The following is a 25581-nucleotide window of genomic DNA, read 5'->3' on the forward strand; positions in this document are numbered from 1 at the left end:
TCCTTTCGGATTAATTCGTCATCTCGGATCGGTTATTCGATTGGGTTCGACCCGAAGGGTTCAGTTAAGATTAAGTTGTAACATCAATTGTACATTGATATTACTGATCGGAAGCGGCCTCCACCTAGGCGTTCCGATCACTTGACCTTACTGAAGAATTAGCTCCGTAATAATTCTAGACCCTCTATCGGAAGAATACACTTGTTGGAAGGACACCATTCCTTTCATAGAAATGGAGTTTCACCAGTCGCCCCTTTTTCAGTCGTCCTAATGGCCCACAAAACATGTGGTAGCTCGTCAGCCCATAGGTCGCTGGCTCTTTCAATTTTCTTTTTGATGCCATAAGAGATTAACTTGTTGAATGCTTCAACCTGACTATTTGCTTGGGGGCGGCCGACTACTGCAAAACAATGAGAGATCCCTTGGTCTCCCAACCAGTTCTTGAGAACAGGAGTCTCGACTTGGGCACCCCATACCGAGTGATGACATTTCTTCAAATGAAGGATATGACATCTTTGGTTTTGATGCCTTTGACTGCCTCCGCTTTTACCCAGTTAGTGAAGTAGTCGACTGCTTCCAAAATATATCTCCGTCCGCCTGTAGCAAGCGTATAGAGACCTAGAGTGTCCATGCCCCATTTGGCGAATGGTACTGGGCTATGGATAGCCGTCAGGTCAATGGTTGGACGATTAATGAGCTTGCCAAACCTTTGACACTTGTCACATTTTTTAACAATCTCCATGGCGTCTGCTTCTAGGGTAGGCCAGAAGTAGCCTTGTCGCATGGCTCTCTTTGCTAGTGTCCTGCCGCCTATATGGGAGGCACCGAACCCTCAATGCAAATCTTCGAGGACCTCTCGGCCCTTCTCTGGGGTAACACACTTCAAAAGAGGTTGTAGATAACCTTTCTTGAAAAATTCCCCTTTGTGAATCTCAAAGTTAGACACATGCTTTTTCATTACAATCATCTCTGGGTAAGTATCCAGCAGGGTGCCGTCTGTTAAGTATGCCCGGATGCTATCCATCCAGGTTGAGGTTCGATCAAGGACTCCAATAGGTTCCTCCTCAATGCTCCTTTTTTCCATCACCTCCCAAAAAACAGACCTTGGTGTGTCACAAGAGGCGGATGACGCTAATTTGGAGAAGGCATCCGCCTCGTTATTCTCGGACCTAGGTACTTGACTTAGGTGGAATTCTTCAAGTGTTCCGGCCTCTTCTTTTACAACCTGTAGATACTTGATCATAGCCAGATGTGTGGCTTTATAGTCACCATGATATTGGCTAACAATCAGTTGTGAATCAGAACAGGCGTCCACTTTCTTTGCCCCGGCCGCCTTGCACATTCGGATGCCGGCTAGTAGGGCTTCATATTCTGCCTCATTGTTTGAGGCTTAGAACTTAAAACGTAATGCATACTCATACTTGTCCTCTTCAGGAGACTGACATATGACGCCTGCACCACAACCGTTCATTGTGGAGCTCCCGTCCACATATACCTTCTAGACTTGGTCAAGATTTTCTAGATCAGCCGGCCTAGTCATTTCAACAATGAAGTCGGCAAGTGCCTTCCCCTTCACTGCTTTCCTTGGCTCAAAAGTAATTTCTAGGCTTTGCATTTTAATTGCCAATTTAATCATTCGACCGGATGATTCCATGGTTGTCAGCGGCCGCTTGATTAGTTGGTGTAGACCACGACCGGATGTGCTAAGAAGTAAGGCTTTAGCTTCTTAACTGCCATGAAGAGGGCCAAGCCAAAATTTTCAACCGTGGGGTACCATAACTCAGCATTCTTCAGGACATGGCTGATGAAATAGACGGGGAGCTGGCAGCCGTCTCTTTCAGCAAGAAGAACGGCACTGAGAGCATGATCAGAGACGGCCAAGTATATGTACACTTCCTTTGACAGAGGGTTGACGAGCCTTGGCAGAAAGTGCAAGTGTTCCTTCGACTTTTGGAAGGCCGCCTCTGCATCCGTCCCCCATTCAAACATAGTCATCTTCTTGATTGCTTGGAAGAAATAGAGGCATTTTTTGCCTGACCGACTCAGGAATCTCCCCAATGCTGCCAGACAACTTGTTAAGTTTTGAACTTCCTTTACAATGCGGGGCGACTACATGTCTATAACCACCTATATTTTCTCTGGATTGGCCTCTATCCCCCTTTGATCTATCAGAAATCCGAGGAACTTCCCAAACTCAACACCAAAAACATATTTCTTGGGATTTAGCATGACCTAGTGCCGCTTGAGTGTGGCGAATTTTTCTCGGAGATCCGTAAGATGGTCCGTCTGGAGTTTGGATTTAACAATCATATCATCAATATATGCCTCCACATTCCTTCCTATTTGATTAACGAAGACTGTATTAATCATTCTCTAGAAGGTAGCAGACGCGTTCTTCAAATCAAACGACATCACAGTGTAGCAGAATAACCCCTAATCAATGACGAATGTCGTCTTTTCTTGATATTTCTTCCACGAGGGTATCTGGTGAAAGCCTGAATAGGTGTCCATGAAGCTCATCAAGACATGGCCGGCTATAGAGTCGACCAGACTGTCGATCTTTGGGAGAAGGTAGCTATCCTTCGAACATGCCTTGTTCAAGTCTGTGTAGTCTACACGCATGCGCCAGGTTTCATTCGGCTTCTTTACTAGGACAACATTGGCAACCCAATCAGGGAAATAGCATTGCCGAATAACCAGCATCTAACAATTTTTTCACCTCGGCGGCTGCCGCCTGGCTTCTTTCTTCACCATGGTTCCTCTTCTTTTGCCTTACCAGTTTCTTTTTAGGATCCACAACAAGTTTATTTGTGGACTGCTAGATCCGGGCTGATGCCTGGCATCTCGTCCACTTCAAAGGCAAAGATGTCTTTAAATTCTTTTAACAAGTGGTGCAAGTCTGCACCGAGTTCAGCAAAAGCAGTCGTCCCGACCTTAACAGTCCGGTCAGGATGAGAGTCATCTAGGACAATGTCCATGTGTTCACCAGCCAGCTGGGAACGGAGTTCATCCGGCCTTTGACCGGTCAGTGATTGCTATTGCCTGTCTTTTTTCTCAACTATCATTTGGTTGGCCTTTCTCTTCTTGCCGGCTGCTGTTGCAACAGGTGCGGCTTCCTTGACTTGCTCAAGGTCAGTAGTTTCTCCACTGGGGCCGGCTGCGACCACAGTGGGCTTGACATCAGAGAGGTAACACTCCCTGGCCATCTTCTGGTCTCCCCATAAGGAGCCGACTGTTCCATCATCCCTCTCAAACTTGAGAAGCATAAGAGAAGGGGTGATAACAGCTTTGGATTCGTTCAGGGTGGGGCACCCCAAAAATCATGTTGTAGGCCGTCAGTTCTTCAACAACTAAGAACCGGACCACCATGTGGCGTCCTTCCCCTTTTTCGCCCAGACGAAGGGGTAAGTCTATTCGACCTACCGGATGTACCACACCACCCCCAAATCATACTAAGGAATGAGAGACCTGATCCAGTGTCAATAAGGATCCGGCTAACTCTTTGGTTCGCCACTTTGCACTTGATGACAATAGGGTCATCATGCGGCCTCCTGATTTTGCCCTTGTCATCCTTAGTAATAACGACTTCGGGGAAGTAGTCCATGGACGCCTGTCCCTCATCGATTGAGTTAACATCGAGTCGCCTGACATAGTCTTTATTGCCTCGGATGGTAGGGCCGCCTCCAGCGAAGCCGCTTACTATTGTATAGATCGGAGTTTCATCCGTATCGGAGCTATTAGCAGAGCGGGGCTTCTTTTTTGACGGCTGTCCAAGGTTAGTCTGCAAGGTAACCTTGGACCTCAAGATATAAGATTGAGGACTCCTTTGTCAGCCAGATGGTCCAACAGCCGCTTGAGGCTATAGCATTCGTTGGTGTCGTAGCAAATATCCTCATGGTAGTGGTAGTATTTGTTTTTGTTCCGATTCTTGGCGGAACCTTTCATGGGAGTCAGCTTGTCAATAGAGACCCGGTCCTTAATCTCCGTGAGGATGGAGTAATAGTCCTTATTGAATTCGTACTTTGGGGAGTACGTCTTCGCTTATCTCTTTTTCTACTGGGACGGCTGTTTAGAAAATTTGGCCACCCAGACTTGTTTTCTTTTCTTTTCTTCTTTTTTAGCCGGCTGTGATGGCGGACTCTCTTTTTTTTCAGACCTCTTTGAGTCCGACTGCTTACTGATGTTGCAGAGTTCGGTCGCTTGTATATAGCGTCCGCCTCCATCAATGCCTCTTGGAGGGTATCCAACCTCTTTCTGACGAGGTCGAACTTGAAGGCCGACCCGTCCTTCAGACCTTTGAAAAAGTCTGTGTAGGCTACCTCATCAGGCAGTCCTTGAATATGAATTTTCATCAGATTGAACCGCCTAATATATGAGCGTAACCCCTCCTTCTCTCCCTGTTGTATGGATCCTAAATCAAGAATTGTTTTCTTCACAGGGATATTCATTGAAAAGTTTGACGCGAACAAGTATGCAAGCGTTTTAAAGTTATTGATGCATCCGACCGGCAGGTTGCCGAACCATTGCTGGGCAACGCCCTTTAATGTGGCCGGGAAGCATCTACACCAAGTAGCATCATCCAACCCTTGTAGATACATAAGGTTGGTGTATGCCATCAGGTGGTCTTTAGGATTGGTGGTACCATCATAAGTACCTACCAACACATTTTTTACGTTGGCCGGCTGTGCGGCCTCAGTTATTTCCTTGGAGAAAGCTAAAGGTTGTTCCCCAAGTCTTAGTAGTCGGAGCTGCCAATCCAAAGGCTGGATATTGTGTGTTGCTTGCCACCCCCCCCCCCCCCCCCGAAGAGGGTAGGCTGCATATAAGGTGGTCCATATGGCATGTATGGCTGTTGAGGCACATACGGGGCCGCCTGGAACATCTGAGGACTAGAGTGGGCGAACAGGCCGCCTGTCTGGTCCTCTTGGTTTGATTGAGAATACCTCATTGAGGCATTCTGAAAGTTGTCATTGAAGTTCGACGTGGAGGCCGATTCTGACAGTTGCATATTCTTCTTTTGCTGGATTATCATCCGAGCATCGGAATATGTTTTCTTGGAACCATCCGGTTGTATATGCCGGATGGCCTTCCTCTTTCCTGGCTCAAGGAACCGAAGTCCAGCCAAGTTTATCAAGGGCTTCTGTCCCTCCCTTGGTTTAGGGTACGGAGTGGCTTCTCGGTCTTTGACCGACTTATTCCTCCCAGAATGAGAGGGCTTTTTGGCAGACTGTTCCTTGGTAGGAACAGTCGTCCGCTTTTCAATAAGATCCTTTATCTCCCCTTTGAAACTTGTCATGAGGGTCATGAGCTCGCTTCTAGTGATGGGGGTGGATCCTTCGGCCGCCTGTAGTTGTCTAGCCGGCTAGCCGACTGTTTCGCTAGGGCCTGCCTGGTCAGCGTTCCATTCCCTCCTTTCGGTAGGCCGGATGCGGCGTGTCCTGAGAGACCCGTCAGGGGCCGTATGGGTGGTGACTTCATAGTCATCATCCGTATCTTGGTCTGAGAAGACCTGAACGTCGGCCGTAGGTTGTTTCTCATTAAGAGCTGGTACAGGTTCTTATGAAGTCATCTTTGAAGTACTCTCCCTACAGACGGCGCCAAAATGTTTTAGGGTTTTTTGATGTCTTTCGGGAGAGTTACAATTCCAAGACTGACCTCTGGACGCCTGTACCTGCAAAACAACGGAGACTCCGATCCGGTGGGTGGGAGTTCCGCCTCCGACGATCAAGTTAGAACGTATATGAGGAGTAAAGTGCGGAAAGTAAGGGTCTCTCTCTCGGATTCCAAGAGAGAATCTGCAGTGTGTAATTGCTCAGTTCAAGGTGTCAGGTGTCTGACTTTTTCTGATGGAGAGTTAATGTGAATTAAATATTTCTGAATAATTGTTCCTCAGAGGGAAACATCTCCCTTTTATAGGGTGTTGAGAAACGTGCCCAGCACTAGGTTTCAGTAAACCTAGGACTGATTGGGCTTTGCCTGGGAATTTGGGCCGTAAGAGGCCAGCTTTCCTTGTTGTCTATCTGTCTGCCACGTGTCGTGGCCTGATTGGTCCACCTTGGAGCTCTCATAAGGTGACACGTGGCGGACTCTGATTGGTCCACGTGGATGACACGTGACGGACTCTGAGTGGCCCACGTGGCGGGGAAAAAAATCCCCTAATCATTAAGTATAAAAAAAAAAATTTCTTTTTTTTTTTTTTTTTTTTAATGTGATGATTTATACATTTGAATAAACTGTTTTATATGATATTCTACTGTTGATGTTGATCATACATTTATTTTACATAATTGAGTTGGTTCAATGGTGATTACTGATTAGTGGAACTTTTATGTGTGACTAGAAAGGACCACCAAATTACTAATTGCATATGCAAGGTCCCTCTTTCTGTATTAATTGAGAGCAGTCTACCTAAAACAAATCTGGAGATGAAAGTGATGTAAATCATGTAATTGGTTGTTTTGCCGTTGTAGTTAATCATTAAGAATATCAATAGTTATTTATTTATTTTTTTTATTCCGGTCAATGGATTACGTATACATGACCAATGGTTACGCATTAACCATTTAGTCCTGAGATATCTAAAGGTATTTTTTACTCCCTTCGTCCCTAAAAGAACGATCATTTTGGTCAAATTTTAGTCCCAAAATGTTCACCCCATTTGCATTAAAATACCCTCCAATTTGCAATAATATTTGTGCAAATTAGCTTTCCCGTGTAAATTTTTTTTTTCCATGTACTTTTATTCCTTTCTCTCTCTACTTTTTTACAAATCCCATGTAAATTTACCTTTTCAATGTACTTATATTAGATTTCCCATACACTTGTACTTCCCACTTAAGTTTCTTAATACCCGTGAAAAATGTCCAAAAGAGTCGTTCTTTTAGGGACGAAGGGAGTAGTTAACATGAGAATTAAATGCTCATAGGAATTATATATCATTGGTGTTAAAATTTTGGATCAAATTTTGTAGAAATTGATTGGATTTGTTTTGTTGTTGCGAGACATTTGCAAATAATAAGAATTTTGAGTAATCAAAAGGGGGCTAATTTCATTCCCATGTATTTTTTGGGCATTGAAAATTCCATGAATTTGCAGTTTTTACATTTCCACTTTTTATGAACCACCAAACAAACTTCTAGCGTATTTCCAAATTCAAATGAGTTTTCTATTCCGTCAATATTTTTTGTTCAACCAAAAGATACCTAATACAGTAATAAATTTAAGTCTTTTTCCATATAAAAACCATAATTTAACTCTCTTTAATATTTTCCAATTTGTAAAACATCTTTTAAAACTTTGACTTTATTCATTCTTAGCAAATTCCTTTTAGTACATTACTGCTCTTATCGATCCCCCATAATGTAATAATTTCACCATTCCACTCATAATGTAATGATCTGAGGTGAAATCTTAGAAGTGTACATGTACATGCATATACAAAAATGACTTAGGTTGTGCTACCACCAATTGCATAATAATACAACACTATTTTTTATTTTTTTTTTTTTGCTCATTTGATGATGTTCCAACTGAGTAAGAATAGTATCATTAGTACCATGAATGCTTAAAATAAAGAATCCAGTATACATTTAATAGGCTAATATACATTAATTCTTTCTTCTTAATCTCTCAACTCTTGTTTTTTAATCATTCAAGTGCTTCATTTTCGATGTTTTCATATCTTTTTTTTTTTTTTTTTTTTGACAATGGATGTTTTCATATCTTGTGAATGACTAAAATGATACTATAGAACAAAAATGAATGATGGTGAATACATGAATATCTTGTGAATGACTAAAATGATAGTTTAGAACAAAAATGAATGATGGTGAATAAATGAAGGTACCTGGAGAAATAGAGTCTGAGATTGCTGAAGCTGGTGGTGCTGACAAATTCTTAAGAAAATTATTTTCGTACCGCCACCCAGGACCTTTAATGTTGCCCAAACGACAAGCCTTCAATAATGTGCCTCCTTATCCGAATTGGTTGTACGGAGAAGATGTTGCTTACTACCGGGACAAATTTACACATACCAGCTTCACTGGAGGATTGAACTATTATCGTGCTATAAATCTGTATGTCTCTCCTTAAACTCACACTCATGTTTAGTCTTCATCTATTACATTAATGGGAAAAGTCGATAGTGGGGATAATAATCCGACTATTGTGATGGGCGTTTTAGTATTAATTGTTATCTATCTTTGATAACAAGGGATTCTAGCATTCTGTGTATTCCACTGAAAGGAAAAACTTCAATTGAACTAGGAATTGAACCCTTTCAACAAGTCTTGGGCTATGTAGGGCACTCATCTTGCAAAAGTTTAACTGCTCAATGGTTGCAACTGAGAATCGTCGAATGGGAGTAACATTGTACTTTATGAGTTAGCTTCTGACTTAACCTAGGTGAAAGTTGTTAGGTGTAACCTATGGTATGTCATTTACCTGTTAACCAAAATCTGCAACGTTGAGGAATGCCGTAGACAACTAGATACATTTGTAACATTTACAAAAACACATAAGAAAATGCCGAACACTTTTCACCAAGCATGTTTGACTGGAAGGTTACTTGCTCGACCATGATCAGATTCTGATCCCGGATTTCCTTATTATTTAGGATAAATGATTGCATAACAATGGTTAGAGACTGCCATGCCTCATAAGTACGTTGTGGGATGGTTGGATTTCTAAGAATGACAAGGCATTCGCAAACTCAAATCAGTTAGCACCAATAATTTCAGCTGTCTTACTTCAATTTCATCAATTACCTGAATGTTGGATGCTAATTATCTTCCAAGGTCGAGAAATTGCTGGGTGTTGCAATACACCCTTTCTAGCGGTGTGTAGGGTGGCTGTTTCAGTGTCTTCGGTGTTACTGTTATTCATATTGAGTACGCTGTAGACTCTCTTAAGTTATACAGCCTAGCCATCTTGCAGACCAGCGTAAATATACATGCTGTTTGTCTGGTCATTCTTTGTTTACATATGTTACAGCATCTTTAATTTTACTGCAGAAATTGGGAACTCATGGCACCATGGACAGGAGCTCATGTAAACGTACCAGTGAAGTTCATTGTTGGAGAATTGGATCTGGCTTACCTTAAGCCTGGAGTCAAGGAATATGTTCAAGGCGGGGGGATGAAAAACAATGTGTCACTTCTGCAGGATGTGGTCATACTTGAAGGAGTTGCCCATTTTCTACAGCAAGAGAAGCCTGATTTGATATCTATTCGAAAATTTTAAGGGCTTTCCCTTGATAAGAGAGTAATTTAAACTAACTGAACCAATTTCGGACAGAGGTAGTAACAAAGTTAAGTAAAGACGTTGATTTACTATAATTTTCATCAAATTATTCCAATTGTTCAGTCAAAAGAAATTATATGTATGACCTGAACAACAATAACAACCACCACCCCAAAATATTTATTTATTTATTTTTTCTTAAAAAAAAGGCAATAAGGAATTCTGCAACTTCTTTATTGTTGCTTTACGGCTTCTGCAACTTACTAAAAGTAAAAGTTGCATATTGGAAACTGTTCTATTACATCCTTCTTATTTTGAACACTGAAGTTCTTGTAACATGACTTGTAAAAATTAGCTATCAACTAGCTTGAAGAAAGACCAGATCCAACGTCAGATTGTGTTTCCGCAAGAGATAACATGCCAAACTGTTAGAATCAACTCCTTACAGGTGCAGTCCGTTTTTCAACATTAAAATTAACGTCTATGAGACCTGTAATACCAGCAGTTATTTTTTCACCTGGTTTGACAGGACCAACGCCTTCTGGGGTGCCTGCACAATATAATCAGTGAACCAGCTGAAAATAGACATGTTGGCTAGGTGAAAGCATGGGTTTCAGGGACAAAAGAACAGAGGATGGCAGTGCAGGGGAGAGACATGCTTTTATGCGACAGTAAATAGAATATCGGTAAATCACTATAAGAAGTTGCCATACCTTAGTTTTTAAGGGCGCAAGACGCACCAAGGCGCAAAAAGTCCTTAGAGCCTAGGCGCAAGGCGAAGGCGTGTGCCTTTTATAGGTGAGGCACACTATTTATATAGAAAAAAGTAATAATTTCTATTAAATAAGTGTAAAAATGAAATTATAAGAAAAGGTGAAAGGGTCATGTGATCAATAACAAGGGTTCTTCAAATTGAATTATAGGATATGGAATTTCTCTCTACACTAGAATTGAAGAAAACCTGCCCATAACAAAGTCTCATGGTATACTCTAGGAAAAATAAACTTATACAATAGCTATTGATGCTTTAAAACATAAAGCGCAAAATAAGGCGCAAAGGCGCAAGAAGCAGCCTAGAAAAAAGCGCAAAGGCGCGCGCCTTTTGTAGGTCTTTGAGCCTCAAAGAGCTAAGGCGCCAACTCTTGAGCCTCACTGCGCCTTGCGCCTAGGCGCGCCTAAGGCACACTTTTTAAAACTAAGTGCCATACAGCATCAGCTTCATCTCATAGAGGAGATTATCTATTGGATAGTGTAGAGCTGCGCCTGGCAAACCAAGGAAAATTTCCCTCAGTCAGAATTAAATAGTTACGTTGTTCTTAAACCCTCATAATTGAGTATATGATACAGATTCAATCAAAGATCCTCTGTAAGAGATGATTTTTACTCTCCACTACACATTCTTAGCAAGGGTATGATGGTTAAATCAATCACAAAACATTCCTTTTTTAAGGAAAGGAGGCGATATTTTTCTTGCAATTTAAACTGGTACGCAGTATATATTACTATATGACTATTAATACCAAACAGAGGGAGGATTTCCCCTGAAAATCACAACTTCCGATCAGTTGGGCAAAAAAATAAAGGCAGTAATGACCAATGATAGAACAAAGCACAATGCAGAATAGTCAGCAATTTAGATCAAAGGAGAAAATTTTAACAAATAAGATATCAAAATACCTGTTAAGATCACATCTCCTTCCAGAAGAGTGACAAAAGAGCTTATATGGCTGACGAGGAATGGAACCGAGAATATCATATCTTTTGTTGACCCCTTTTGCTTTATTTCTCCATTAACCTTTTGTCAGTTTGTCACATAAACTAGTTTAGATCTTTATTAAATAATCATAGATACTGCAACACTTTTAATGTTCACTAACAAAAACTTCACAACTTGGTATGATGAACCCACCTTTAGCCACAGCTCCAAGTTGTGAGGATCAGACACTGCAGATTTAGGAATCTGCAAAATCAAACATTGGAAATCCAATAATTCAAGGTGGATAGTTTATAATGCCCCCCTTATTCAATAGAGTTAATAAGGTGTAAAACATAAATACTCCATAGGAAACATCATATCTTACCATTTCACTGATGGGTGTAAAAGTGTCCTGTCCTTTAGCCAATAGCCACGGAAGCCCTGCAGCCTAATAGATTATAAACAAAACATAAAAACATAATAAGGTGTAGGAATGACAATTTTCATACTGCTGACTCAAGTTATTATAAGAATAATATCATGAATATGGGTAACAACCCAGGATAACAAACAATGCTCTTTTAATAAATACAACTTTCTCATGTATGTTCCCTAATATCCTTATAATCTTATTCTCTTATTCTTTTTTCTTTTTCCTATAGTACAATGTACCTGAAACTACACATTTACATCTTTAATTTTCTAAACTTGTAGAGGCCGAGATTTAATCAGTTTAAAACTATTAACCAAAATCTAATAAAAGTCAACAAATTACTATTATTATTTCCTCAACTTAAGTTTGATGACTTTCAACATGCCCAATTAATTTCAATAAGTTCCTTAACCTTAATTCTTCAAATACTAAAGATGACGATGCTATACATTTTGCTTCGCATCTTTAGAATGCAACAACTAGCTGTCTTTTAGAACTCTAAGTAAAAGTTGAACCTAGAAAAAATTCATATCTATTTCACAAATGATACAAATGAAGCAAATTTCACCGCAAATGGCAAATGTGAACAATTATTTCTTACATGCATGAATGCACAACATGAATCTAATAATTTGTGGTTTTTAAATAGTGGATGTAGTAACCATCGATTGGAAATAAAGATAGATTCATTAAATTAGATATGGGTGACAAATCAAGTTACCCAAGGTGATGGAAAAAAGCAAATGTCAAAGGAAGAATCAATGATGTGAATAGCAAATCAAATAATACAAATTTACACATGATGTTCTATTTGTACCTAATTTGACACATAATCTCCTTAGTGTGACAACTAGTCCAACAAGAATACTTAACAAATTTTGACAATGGAGAATGCATAAGCTTTGACAAATGCAACATTACCAAAGGTACATATGGCTGAAAAATAAGTTTTTCCTCTTCACTTGCCGACAAAATAAAGAGTTAGTATTACTAGCAAATGTTATGGATAAATCTTATCAATGCCATTTACCGTGGACATTTGAACAAAAAAACATAAAGACATGGTTGAGGGAGTACCACATATTTATAGAAATCTTCAAGTTTGTGAAGGTTGCATATATGTTAAAAAGCATCATCTTCCATTCCCAAAGAATTGTGGAGAGCCAAACCTCCTCTTGAATTAGTACATGTAGACATATTTGGTCGTGAAGGAATCCTTTTCTATGGAACAAGAGGTACTTTTATTTTTGTTGATAGTTTTACCCGTATGATGTGGATATATATTATCAATCAAAATTCAAATGCTTTCAATGTATTTTTGGAATTTGAAGCATTAGTTGAAAGACGAAGTGGATATATGACAAAGACATTGAAAACTGATATAGGGGGTGAAATTATATATAACACCCTTTTATGAAGCATTGTAGAAATAAAGGTATAAAAAGATGAGAAGCACGATGGAAGAAAAGGATTTTCCTTAAACATTATGAGTCAAAGCTGTAAATATTGTCGGCCATTCTCTAACTAAAACTGTTTATAACAAAACTCCTTATAAACCTTGGAACGACAGATTACCAGTTATTAGTCATTTAAAGTTTTCGTATGTATTGCATATGCCTTTTAGATCAAGGTAAAGACAAGTATGATCCCAAAGGAAAAGATCTTTTTTGTGGGATATGTTGATTAATCAAAAGGCTATCGTCTCTTACTGCCTTAGATCCATAAGCTAAGAAACTAATAGTCTCTCGAGATGTTATTTTTGAAGAATTGCCAAATTGGAAATGGGATGATGAAATAGTTCACTTCTGTGTGCAAGAAGAAGCTAGCACTTCTTATGGCCCAACTCCAACAATAATAAATGAAGTTATAAACAGTCGATACACAAAAACAAAGAACCTCATCTTCTCCGATCTTAAATGAATGAGGAAGAATTAGAGCAAGACCTTATTTGGATGATTATGAGTATTATCTATCTAAAGCAAATGACATGGAAATGTTCGCTTTATTTGCATATGAACCTTCTAACTTTAATGAAACATAAACTAAAGATGCTTGGATAAAAGCAATGGATGAAGAAATTGCTATGATTGCAAAAAACAAGATGTGGGGCTTGTTGATTGTCCTAAAGGTAAGGACATAATTGATCTAAAGTGGGTCTATAATACAAAACTAGACCAAGATGGAAACATTCAGAAACACAAAGCTAGGCTTTAGTTGATTTTAATGAGACATTTGCTCCAACATATTGAAATCACTAGAATGGTGTTAGTCATAGCTACATCAAAAGAATTATTTGTATATCAAAAGAAGTGCATGTGGAACTAAGAGGGTATGAAATTCAAGGCAAAGAAGAAAAGGTTTATAGTTAACATAAAGCACAAACTGCACTTAAACAAGCTCCAAGAGCATGGAATAGCAAAATTAATAGGACATTTTCTCCCTGAAAATAGGGTTTTCAATCTCCTTCGAAAGACAAGGTTGATCTCCTTCGAAAGATAGAGGATTTTCAGACAGGGTTTGTCTTCTCTTTTCGAGGTAGAATTTTCTTATTTTTACATTTAAGATAGATCAAATGGATTATTGTGAAATTTGGTTTGTTGGTAATAAATTATGTAGGGTCATGGAGGTTATCAATTTTTCGAATACAATTAAATAAATTAAAATTAAAAATTCCTCACAAATACAAAAGATCGTTAAATTATATGTTCAACAAAGCTAAATTTTTCAGCAAAATAAACAAGAGATCCAGGATGATCGTAGTGCTGAAGGAAATCATTAATTGATTCACTATGTTATACACTTGTTAAATTCTAATTTCTTTTGTAGATGTCTTATGAATTTTTATTAACGAATTAATTATTTAAATTCACAATTAAAAAAAATCAACTAATAAAAGTAAGGAATTAAATAGACTAAATTAACTAAACAGTACTAGAATATGAATATCAAATAGACAAAACACTAGGGAGAGGGAATTCCAAGCATAACAATTCATTCGATGATATAATGACGAATAAGACGATCATGATCACACCTATGGGAAACTAGCAAACCCAAATCGCTTTCACACAAATATACATGCATAATTCAACCTGATTAGCTCACTCCGACACAACTAATTAAGTTTTATGGGCAAACTAACACTCTAAGCTGCTTACCACTATGACACAGACTATATACACAATGTGACACAAGGACGAACTACACCGTATAATCACGCCACCACCCACCAGATTTCAACCTTAGGTCACTAAAGAATAACACACTTTCTCAAGTACCCGTGTCGGACCCTCGACCTTCTAACATGGGTATGACAATTGGATACTTTATTTTATATCCGGAATTTTCACAAGATAGCCGAGTCGGACACTTGGACACATACCCGTGTCGAACATGTGTACCTGAGTTCGAGTAACATAGCTTGAGGTCACAACTCTTTAAAGGATTCACCTCCCATATTCTCCCCCCCCCCCCAATACTAAAGATAAAGACTCTAACCTAATAATATAGACTACCAGTATTGCCCTTCCTTAACATTAATCTCTAATCTAACTCTTTATTAGGCTAAAACTAAGAGTGAGCTGCCGTAAGAGTTGTTGTTCATTGGTGAGAATTGGTATTCCCTTTAGTGGCTTGGATCGTGGCAGAAAAACTTAGTGGTTTGCAATGAGAGGTAATTGACTTTTGGGTGAAGTGATGTCGATAGTTTGGAATTAGGGCTTGTATCAGGTTGGAAGAAGTTTGAATAGGTGGAGTTGTGAGTTGGAGGGTGGAGAAATGTGGGTTAAAAAATGAGAGGAAAATCAGGCTTATTGATAGAATAGTCAATCTTTAGGCCAAACTTTAGGGCCAGAATTGATTTTAGGAAATAAAAACCAAGGGGCTTTGAATGTGGGTTAGTTTAATAAGGAAGGGAAATATAGGTAGTCTAGTATTATTAGGTTAGAGTCTTTAGCTTTAGTATAAATAGAGAGAGGGGGAACAGAAAATGGGAGGTAGAATTGGGAGTGAATCCTTGAGAACGTTGTGACCTCAAAGTCACTATGGAGCTTGATAGGCTAAACCTATCTATGGTGTAAACCGTTGTTATTGCTAACTAAAGCCTCAACCTTTCTTCATATTTAACTGTTTTATTGCATTTCTCTGTTATTTGGTTGTGCTTTGGTCCGAATCTTTTACAATTTGCTTCAAGTATAGCTTATCATACCAAATCAAAAGATGGCATTAGGTTCCTTGAACTGTATCAATTATATAGATTTCCTTGGCACAAATCGGTCTGAGTTATGGTTTTGTGTAACAGACTGAAAATCGCAGACTCTCACAAACAGATAATAAGAACAGAGTAATATTTGAGAGGAAAGATTGAAGCAAGATCGAAAATGATAAGTGATTACAATAGTGGATTTAGCCTACCACTCTTCACTAGAGACTTTAGGTCACGACTCTCCTAATAATGACTTGAGGTCTCCTAAAACATTCACTCTGAAATCTGCCTATTTTCTCAATAGCACTCTTCCATTTTTATATTTATATTTTCCATCCCTAGGATGATTCTACTGAGCTTTTGTCTCATGTGCACAGGTAGCATCTCTTGGTTCATCGCATGTTTTCCCTTATGTAATACATTTGAGGACTACTAAGTAACAACAATACTAACCTACCCATAATACCCCTTCACTAAGTTGGTTCATTACACTTTGCAGAAATGCTTTAGGTTTCATACTTATGAATTCACCAAAACTAGCAAACTCTCTGCGGACGAGAGTTATCTGCACATATGATTGTAGACAATACAATACCGATTTAAGATATAAAAATATACTTACACTTTTTTAAGAAACCTTTAAGACAAGAAAGGCTGCGGGCAACATTTGGACTTTTAAGAGTTAATTTAAAAGTTATATATCACTCAATTATTTAAAAATGATGTTATAAATTTTATGTTTTTAACCTTTATAGATTGGAATATTAGATCCAAGCTAACTAGTCCTGATTTAGATTGAATAGGAATATAGGATCAGGCTTGTTGAAAGTTCGGTCTTGAATTCTAAAAACCAAATTGTATTTTACATTTGATTGGAGTCAATTTCAAATTGAAATCCGAACATTCACCACAAGTTGGAAGAGATAAGAGAGGTAATAAGAGGAAATTTGTAGGACAGATTGTTGAAAATAAAAATTTTACCTTAATTGATGATTGGAGTTCCCTTGCTGTCATATCAAGTCCCAGAGCATAACCTAAAGATCAAGATAATATCAATATACTTTCTTTCCAAAACAAAATCAAGCATTGTAACAGATCATTACACTACACTTCCAAGGGAAAGCAGAAACAGATGTAGAACAAGTCAGATGCAATTATTAGCAATGCTGGAGTAAAATCCTCACCAAATATAATCTAGATTATCAGAGCTTAAGTGGTCCACAATGCAGATGTGGAAAGAAGGATATCATCCTAATCAACAATCGGACTTAGTCAGCTGACTCATGGCAGCAATTTAAGAAAAGTGCATTCAAGTAAAATGACATCTAGACATTTACTGTAATTTCACTGTCATCAAAGAAACTCATAGAGCATCATAATTTAGTGTTCAAATCATGACCTCCATCAAAGTGGATGTTGAGTCTATCAGTAATTCTCCTACCTTGATGTTCCCTCAGTCTCTTTATGTTTGCTCTATTTTCCTATTTGGTTTGCCCTTTTAAATTTTACCCATTCCTTTTATTATGGCATGCTACCCCCACTTGTCTCTCCACTATACACTATTAATTAATGTAGGAAAAATACAAAAACAAAAACCCATTTGCACAACCTTTGCTCAACTCATACAAAAGTGAAACCTAGGCAGACATAAAGGGATGGAGGAAATAACACGTAGGTCGGTTTTTTAAGTCCTCAAAGGCATATGAGCCCAGAGGGGGGAAGGGGGAGGGGGTAGAAAGAAAGAAGGACCTATGACCTATGAGAGGCAGTTCACACAGGCCCCAACCATACCTTAAGTCAAATATTGAAAAATATCAAGATCTTAATAGCTTTACATGATGCCAATGAGAAATAAAGTATTTTTTTAAGTCCTGACAAATGTGTATGACTAGTTCAAGATCCACCCACATACAACACAATGGAAGTATTATTTCCAAATTTTTTTTTTTACACTTCCACGAAGAAAATAAAAGGCATGTTTGATAACATTTTTTAAAATAATCAGTTGCAAGAGGGATTGATTAATTTATGCTTGGTGTGGCCTATTGCTAATTCCTTATGCTTTTCTTCACTTATAAGAATAATTGTTTTCACACTGCAGCAGAAAATCTCAACCACAGCTTTTTCATTTCTCTGTTACATTCTAAACCATTATGAAACATTTGTTGGAACTAAGAATACAAAGTACAAAAGAAAATTGTTGAAATTATATCAATGCATTCTCATTCAAATGAATAAATAAGAAGTGCCTTTAAATAGGCTACACGCTACACCAAAGTTCCTAAAGTAGAGCAACTAAGCATCCAAAGTGGAGTAGTGCTAGGTATGTGGCTTAGTGCATGCTGCCACTTTTAGTGCCCCCACTTCCTCTAATCAAAAATAAGTAATTTGACTAAACAATCTAACTAAAAATAACACTAAAATACTACTAAGCTTAACTAACTTCTGCTACTAGACTTGAGAGATATTTTAGTAACTAACTGAATCAACCATTGACTAATTGTTTTGAAGCATATTTTAACACACCCCCTTGCTTCAAAATTAGTAAATCTTATGAAGCACTTCTCTTCAAATTGTTGATGCATGTCTCATCACCTTCAATTTTTTTACTTGTTAATGATATCTCATCAACATATACTCTTCGGACTTCGGAGCACCCATCTCCATGGTGCACATAATCACCTGCCATTCTTGAACAAATTTTCTTCCACGGCCACTAGTGCTATGCCTTCTTTCTCATCACTTTGAAATCTACAATTCCTAGCCATAAGCCCAAATTTTTGACAATTGTAGCATTTTGATTTTACCTTATGCCAACAATCCTTTTCCTCATGACAAATCTTTTGACCATTGTAGCATTTCACCTTACTACTTTTACCTTTTGAGAATGAAGATTTTGAAAATAAAGCTCCCTCAAAAAAAAATTTATCCATTTTCTTCCTCCCTTAGTGATCTCTTAGTCTACGGCACTAAGGGCATTGACTAAATCTACTAGGGTTATTTTGTATAGATCTTTGGAGTGTTCAAATGAGGAAGTTTTTTCTTTTATTTTTTGGGAACACTCACTAAAATCATATCAACCCCTCTCCTATTGGAAAATGTTTCACCAAGTAATCTAATTTGATAAACAATAATAATAAGTTTACTCACAAGTTCTTTTACAGTTTCACTCTTCTTCATCCTTTGCATCTCAAATTCTCATATGAGTTTCAAAACTTGCATCAATTTTGTTTGAGCACTGCCCTACAACCCTTCCTTTAGCATATCCCATGCCTCCTTTGGTGACTCACAAGTCATGATACTTGTAAAAATTCCATCTGACACGGCCGAATAAATACATCAAAGGATCTTTACTTTTCATTCCGCTTCTTCATTGTGTTTTTTGATTTGGCTGATGTTGGATTTTGTGGAAGAGGAGTTGGATCAACATCACTCTCAATTGCTTCCCACAACTTCATTCCTTGCAAGTATAATTTCATTTTGATAGCCCACGTATGATAATTTTCTCCTTTGAATGTGGGAATGGAAAGAGAAAAGGTGTTTGATGCCATTGAGAGAACTAGGATGAACACTCAAAAAAACAATTTTAGCCCTCACAAGATCTTTGTTGGAACTAAGAATGCAAAGTACAAAAGAAAAACGTTGGAAATTATATTATTGCATTCTCATCTAAATGAAATAATAGAAAGTGCCTTAAGTTACACCAAAGTTCCTAAAGTACAGCAACTAAGCAACTAAAGTGGAGTAGTGTTGTAGTGCAACTAGGTACGTGCCTTAGTGCATGTTGCACTCTTAGTGCCTATTTAAATAGGTGCCACTCTTATGATATAATGGTTTTGCAGGCTAACCATATGGACTTCCTCTAATTTTAAAATATCTAATTTGACTAAGCAACCCTAACTAGAAATAAGGAAGAGTAACATACTACTAAGCACAACTAACTTATTGCTTGCTACTACACTTAGGAGATATTCTAGTAACTAAGTGAATCAATCATTGACTAATTCTTTTGAAGCATATTTTAACAACATTCTCTTAAAGCTTTATGATGATCAATAGTAGGTCCAATCTGCCAGATATGTTCTTTAAAGCCTATTTACATCAAACCATTGATAGGATATTGATATTGTAAGCAGTCCAAAGTCCATATGGTTAGCCCGCAAAACCATTATATCATAAGTTTCGAAAATATACTATCTTTATTCTTTTCATCTCACGGTTGTCATAGAAGTAAACATGTCGCCACATGCAGCTAGGACAACCACCGATAAGGATCTACCAATGGTGCCATATAGAAAGGTCGAAATGTTACATAGTGGTACTCAGCTAGTCAGTTTTAAAGAGGACAGACGGACTTGTAAGTGACTAGTTGAAAGGCTTTTTACATGGTAAAAAATTAGAACTCAACTTCAAAAGTCAGGGAGGTGATTTAAGTTACTTCTCGAGAAAGTAACATATAAATCCTCTTCAGAAGATTCTTCTCATGAGTAAACAGTTTTCAATGCTTATTTTAAAGGCTGGACAAAAATACGGCAATTATTTGTTGGAATGCTAACAACCATTTAATGTGAGCTCGTACAAACAAATAGGTATTCAAATATAAGCAATTGCAATATGCAAACAATACTATTATAAGCCACAAAAGATGATAATCCGATTTGGACTAACTGCAAATACCAGGCTATCAAAATCTAACTGGCTCTAATTCCTTTAAGGATTGGATCCAAAGCAATATCTTGCTGTTTTATAGTCAGGATGGAATTGAAAGTTGGTGTACACAACAGTTTGTTGCAAAACTATGGTCCTTGTGGGCTACAAGGAACAAGCGGATTTTTGAAGGAGATAATGGCCATCTCCGCTCATACTTCATAAAGCTTAAGCTAGCTCGAGCTCTTGTTCATGATTTCAACAAAACGGACACCAGGAACTTGGGAAAGTCGACTATTTTAGATCGAGAAACTCAGCCTCCTCCAGGCTTTCTACAGGTCTCTTTGGGAATGGTTTATCGTCTACTTTATTATGATAATACCACTTAGCCCTTTACTATCCGAGTGGATGGATCCTGGCACAAGACTTTGAAATTGTATGGTGCAGGTTGGACGATAACTCTTTCGGATCATCGGGAGAGAGATGCGGGGGGGAACCTGGTGTGGCATCCTCGGCAATCCAAGCAGAGGGGTGGGCTTGTCTGTCAGCTTTGACATGGGCCCGGGACAATGGATATGTTTCCATACAACTCTATACAGACTCTACTCTGATTATCTCTTCTCTATGTAGAGAGGGGAATTTATCTATGGACCTTTTCTGGATAGTAAAGGAAATTCGGAAGCTAGGTAAGCACTTTCATCATTGTGTTTCCTTAAAGGTTGGAAGGGAAGAAGTCAGCCGTTCACACCAGCTTGCTAATCAATGTCGACAGAATGTCTCAAGTTTTGCTACTCACCTTCCTTTTGATGTCTTTTAAGTTTTTTAGTCTGTTTTATTCTTCTGTTTGTGTTTCTGCTGTTGTCAAAAAAAATAAATAAATAAATAAAAGAAGTCTCATTTCACCAAAAAACTATATCACCAAATAAGTCTCGCTTTACCTTTATCTTTTTTTATTCACTTTTAATTAGTCAAAACCAATTGTCGGGTTTTTTTCTATGTATTTACCATTATTCCATTAATCAACCAAACCCCACAACAATTTTTATTTTTATTTTTTGAAGTTACCTATGCTAATGACGATATGTATTCTTTACCAAAAGGATTATCTTGATACATTCGTAAGCAAGTTGATCATTTCAAAAAAAAAAAAGAGTAAGCAAGTTGATTAGAATTTTGGTTCTGGAACAGCCAAGTTGAAACTGACATTCTTATTCATATATTGATTCGCCTTCCGAAAACGTTTATTTGGGAGGAGAGTGAGTACCATACATCAATCTCACCCTGGATCAGCTTGAGTTGCACACTTGCACTACATTTCAGCTCCCTAATATGCTACTACGAAGACGATGTCTAACCTCACTAACTAGCTTAGCTCACCATGTACAGGCAGCTTCACCTCTCAATTTATCCAGTACCATATACCAAAAGGAATTAACAAATTTGCACATCTATTCAATACCCAAAAAACAATCCTCTTTATTTCCGCAAAAAAGTAAATGACTATCCAACAACAAAAGCACCAATTATAAAAGCAATAGAAAATCGAACTATCCCAATTCAATCATATTCATTTTTCTGCTATTATAAATACAAAAACCCAAATTCCTTTTTTCTTTTTAAATCCTAATTTATTTCGTCTATATCAGACAATGACTCTACTTCCCAATTTAAATCTACCAACAATTATTGTTTTCATAGCCTGAATTAATACATAATCCGAAATAAAAAACGATGGAAAATAGGGATGAGCAAAGAACCTGCAATAAAATCCATGGCAGAAGATTCGGGAACATCGCGAGCTTTCTTGGAAATGACAACAGCAAGTTCAGCTTCATAGTGAAGGTGTTCCATTGAAGGTGGGATTAGAATGGTTCCACCATTAGGCAAGTAAGAGGATGTAGGTTTCATAAAAAGGACAGGTTCCTTTGGAATTGGGTTGCCAAGTTCTTTCGCATGGTTCGCATAGTTACGACCAACGCAGATGATCTTCGTTCCCATTTCAATTAGTTTCGCCATTTTTGATCGATTGATTTCTGCTTTCTGCTCTTCTTTGAGAGTTTTTTTTTTTTTTCTATTTTTTTAGGAGAATGTGTTTTTTGTTTTTGGAACTTGGCTAAAGTGGGCAATGCTTAGTCCAGCATAACATGTTGTGCGTACTAATCCGTGCACACAACCAAAAAAAAAAAAAAAAAAAAAAAAAAAAAAAAAAACAGAACTCTAAACTCTTATAAGATAATTATAAAACTCAAAAAGTATTGTCATTTCAAAAGTTTTATTGTCATTACTTATTGCATATTATATTGTCTGTATTATTTATATTATGTATTTTGTATCTGTCATTGGATATAATTTTATTGTCACTCACTAGTATCAAAATATTGTCATTTCGCGACAAGTAATTGTCAGAATATAAATGTAGAATTACATAAATAGTAAGACTTTTATATATTGTCATTAAGACGTTAAATGTTGTCTATTACTGTTTTTAAATGTCTAGGAACGTCGATTTGGTATCAGAGTCATATAGTTATAAGTAAGTCATTAATTAAGTAAAACAGGAGAATTTTAGACCATCTATTGAGTGTAAGAAACCAGAGTTCAAGCACTACTATCAAATTCTTGAAAATACTAGTAATTTTGGTTCAGTCCTTAATTATGTTGTAGATCAAATTGGTGAACTAAAAGTAGAAGTTGATAGCACACATTGTTGTTGCATGAATATTGAAAATAAGCTATTAGTAACAACATCTTATATTAATAAAAATTTAAGTGAGCTAAGAGAACAAGCTAAACAAGTACAACTTGCTTTAACAAACGAAGTTAGACATCAGTTTAACAAAGAAGTATCACCTAATATGGAAAATATTGTTCCTTATAAATATAAATATCCGTCTCAAAACTTAGATAAAAATAAGAAGTTTTCTGTATCACTCCCTAAAAGAATCTATAGTGAAAAGGAAAAGAATAAAGAGACTGAACATGAGCCATCATCTTCCGGAGAAAACGATTGAAGAATTACAAACCTTATTTGATAAAGAAAAAGACCTTGATAAACTAAATGAGATTATGAATATTATTTCTAAAAAAGGGATTGTTCTTGATAATGAATTAGAAGAAAATAATTATGTTACTTAAGAAGAAGAATCATATCAACAAATGGGACTAATTAATGAAACTAGAAGACTTAGACTTATTACCTATTAAAGTTATTCAACAAAAGATTGATAAATAACGTCGACAATGTTATCCCAAGACCTAGGTATCAAAGAGAAGGAAGTTGTACACGACCAAGATACATACCAGGGAAGACTACCCGATTTAGTTTCAAGGTTATGCCAATTTAAGTACCAAAGCAAGAAGAAGTAACTTTTGAACCTATTAGCCAAACTGGCTATAAACTCAAAATAGATGGAGTAAGAGATAGACAAGATGTTTTGTTATTACTTCTCCTTCCATCATATTTGTATTGGTGCAGTACAAAGTATACATAACTCCCTTACAAGATTTTGGTAAAAAAATGTTAAATGTTTAAGCTTTGTTTATGATGTTAGACATAAAGAGTTCTATGAACAAATAATTATTGGTATCGCATGTAGCTTAAGTCAGGGAATGGTAAGTTATATATATATATGTGAACCTAGATATTATGTGAGTTTAGAAGATTCACATGCTCCAAAGTTTCTAGCAATCAAGTTATTAATTGATGGAGTAAACATGCATAAAAGAACTCGACCTAAGCTATACAATTAAGATGGAAGGTAGTGTATAAGTTAGTCAACACTATAGATTCATCTTTCAAGAAACAAATAGTAGATGCTCAGAAATATGAGCAAGGAGGAGGTCTAAGAAGAAGATTATCCCTATAAAGGTAAATCTTAATGAAATAGAAATTGAAAAAACTTGGGAAGAATTCTTCATGAATCTTGTAGTAAAAATTGGGTCAAGTAAGATGTTAATTGATGAATCAGGATTGCTTCATATTGGGATAACTACAAAACCTAAAATACAGAGAAGTACGAGTCTTAGAACAGCAAGTCTAAGTAGACAAAATTCAACTACAATAAAGATGAAAAAATAAGCCGATGAAAAGCCAGAAGAGGATGAAGAAGAAATATTAGCTTTAATAAAGAAGCTAAATGAAAATTATGAAATTAAGAAAGCCTTAAAACAACCAGCAAGACATAGTATTGATATTGGTTCATGTTCTAATTTAGAGATAAATGAGGATCCAAATAATCTTATTTTTGAAAAAGAAAGGTAATTGGATATAAGACCAACACTGTGAGTGAACAAGTATATGAAGATGAAATTAATATGCAAATGGAAACCTATAATAAAATATCCATTACTAATCCTAATAGCATTTATATTCCAATTGATATATGCATTGAAGATTATAATAAATATAAATTATGTGCATATATTGATAGTGGTTGTTCTACATGTTTTGGAAAAAGGTCAATATTTCCATAATTCTTGTGGAAAAAAGCTAAAAATTCTATGCAAGTAAGAATTGCTAATAACAGCGTTATGATGCATACGGAAATAATTGAGGAATTGCCAATAGAAATTCGAGGTGTTCAATGTATTATTCCTATTTTATGGGCAACTGATCAACCTAGTCATGACATGATAGGAAATAACTTTCAAAGACTATACTCTCCATGCACTCAAACTATTAATCAAATAATCTTTACTATTAATGGTCATTCTGTTCCTATACAGAAAATAACAAAGGCTTATACTCATCAGATTATGGAACTTACTCGCAGCTAGCGTGGTGATTGGGTTACACTTACACAACGAGAGGTTGCACTTAGAATTTTTGAGTGCGAATAATCATTAATAGATTAGATAATTAAGCAGCAAGATAAAATTATGTGAAAAATTATATTCAACAAACCCATTAGAACATTGGGAAAAGGATACGACATTTGCTAAGATAACTCTAACAAATCCTAATAAGATTATCAAAGTAAGACAAATGGTTTACACCTATTTAGATATATTAGAATTTGATGAGCAAATAAAAGAATTGTTGAATAAAAAGTTAATTAGGAATAGCAAGAGTCCTCATAACATTCTAGCATTCATGGTAAAAAAATCATGCAGAAGAAAAAAGAGGTAAAGTTAGGATGGTCATTAATAATAAACAACTAAATGATAATACTGTGTTTGATGGCTATTACATTCCTAATAAAACAGTATTATTCAATAGAATACAAGGAGCCACATGGTTTTCTAAAATGGATTGTAAAAGTGGTTATTGGAAAATTAAAATGGAAGAAGAAAGCATTTCATTAACTACATTTAGTGCCCCTCAAGGACACTACGAGTGGCTAGTAATGCCTTTTGGATTAA

General features: G+C 36.9%; 2 protein-coding genes across 3 annotated transcripts; one reads left to right on the plus strand and one right to left on the minus strand.

Annotated features, from left to right (window-relative positions):
* Positions 1-7836: 7836 nt before the first annotated feature.
* On the plus strand, positions 7837-9240 carry LOC110734833 (epoxide hydrolase A-like). Its single transcript, XM_021914978.1, has 2 exons — positions 7837-8075; positions 9012-9240. The coding sequence occupies exons 1-2, from the start codon at positions 7837-7839 to the stop codon at positions 9238-9240; spliced, it is 468 nt and encodes a 155-aa protein (XP_021770670.1).
* Positions 9241-9325: 85 nt separating this feature from the next.
* On the minus strand, positions 9326-22365 carry LOC110735008 (acylpyruvase FAHD1, mitochondrial-like). Of its 2 annotated transcripts, none has more exons than XM_021915128.1 (6): positions 21978-22362; positions 16555-16607; positions 11322-11384; positions 11150-11200; positions 10918-11035; positions 9326-9790 (listed from the first exon to the last, which is right to left on the minus strand). In XM_021915128.1, the coding sequence occupies exons 1-6, from the start codon at positions 22234-22236 to the stop codon at positions 9675-9677; spliced, it is 660 nt and encodes a 219-aa protein (XP_021770820.1). In that variant the 5' UTR covers positions 22237-22362; the 3' UTR covers positions 9326-9674. The 2 variants fall into 2 exon arrangements, with proteins under 2 accessions (XP_021770820.1, XP_021770821.1); XM_021915129.1 differs by lacking the exon at positions 9326-9790 and adding an exon at positions 10128-10503 and having other exon boundaries at positions 21978-22365.
* Positions 22366-25581: the final 3216 nt, after the last annotated feature.

This window comes from Chenopodium quinoa, unplaced genomic scaffold (genome assembly GCF_001683475.1).
Source record: "Chenopodium quinoa cultivar QQ74 unplaced genomic scaffold, ASM168347v1, whole genome shotgun sequence".
Classification (NCBI taxonomy): Eukaryota; Viridiplantae; Streptophyta; class Magnoliopsida; order Caryophyllales; family Amaranthaceae; genus Chenopodium; species Chenopodium quinoa.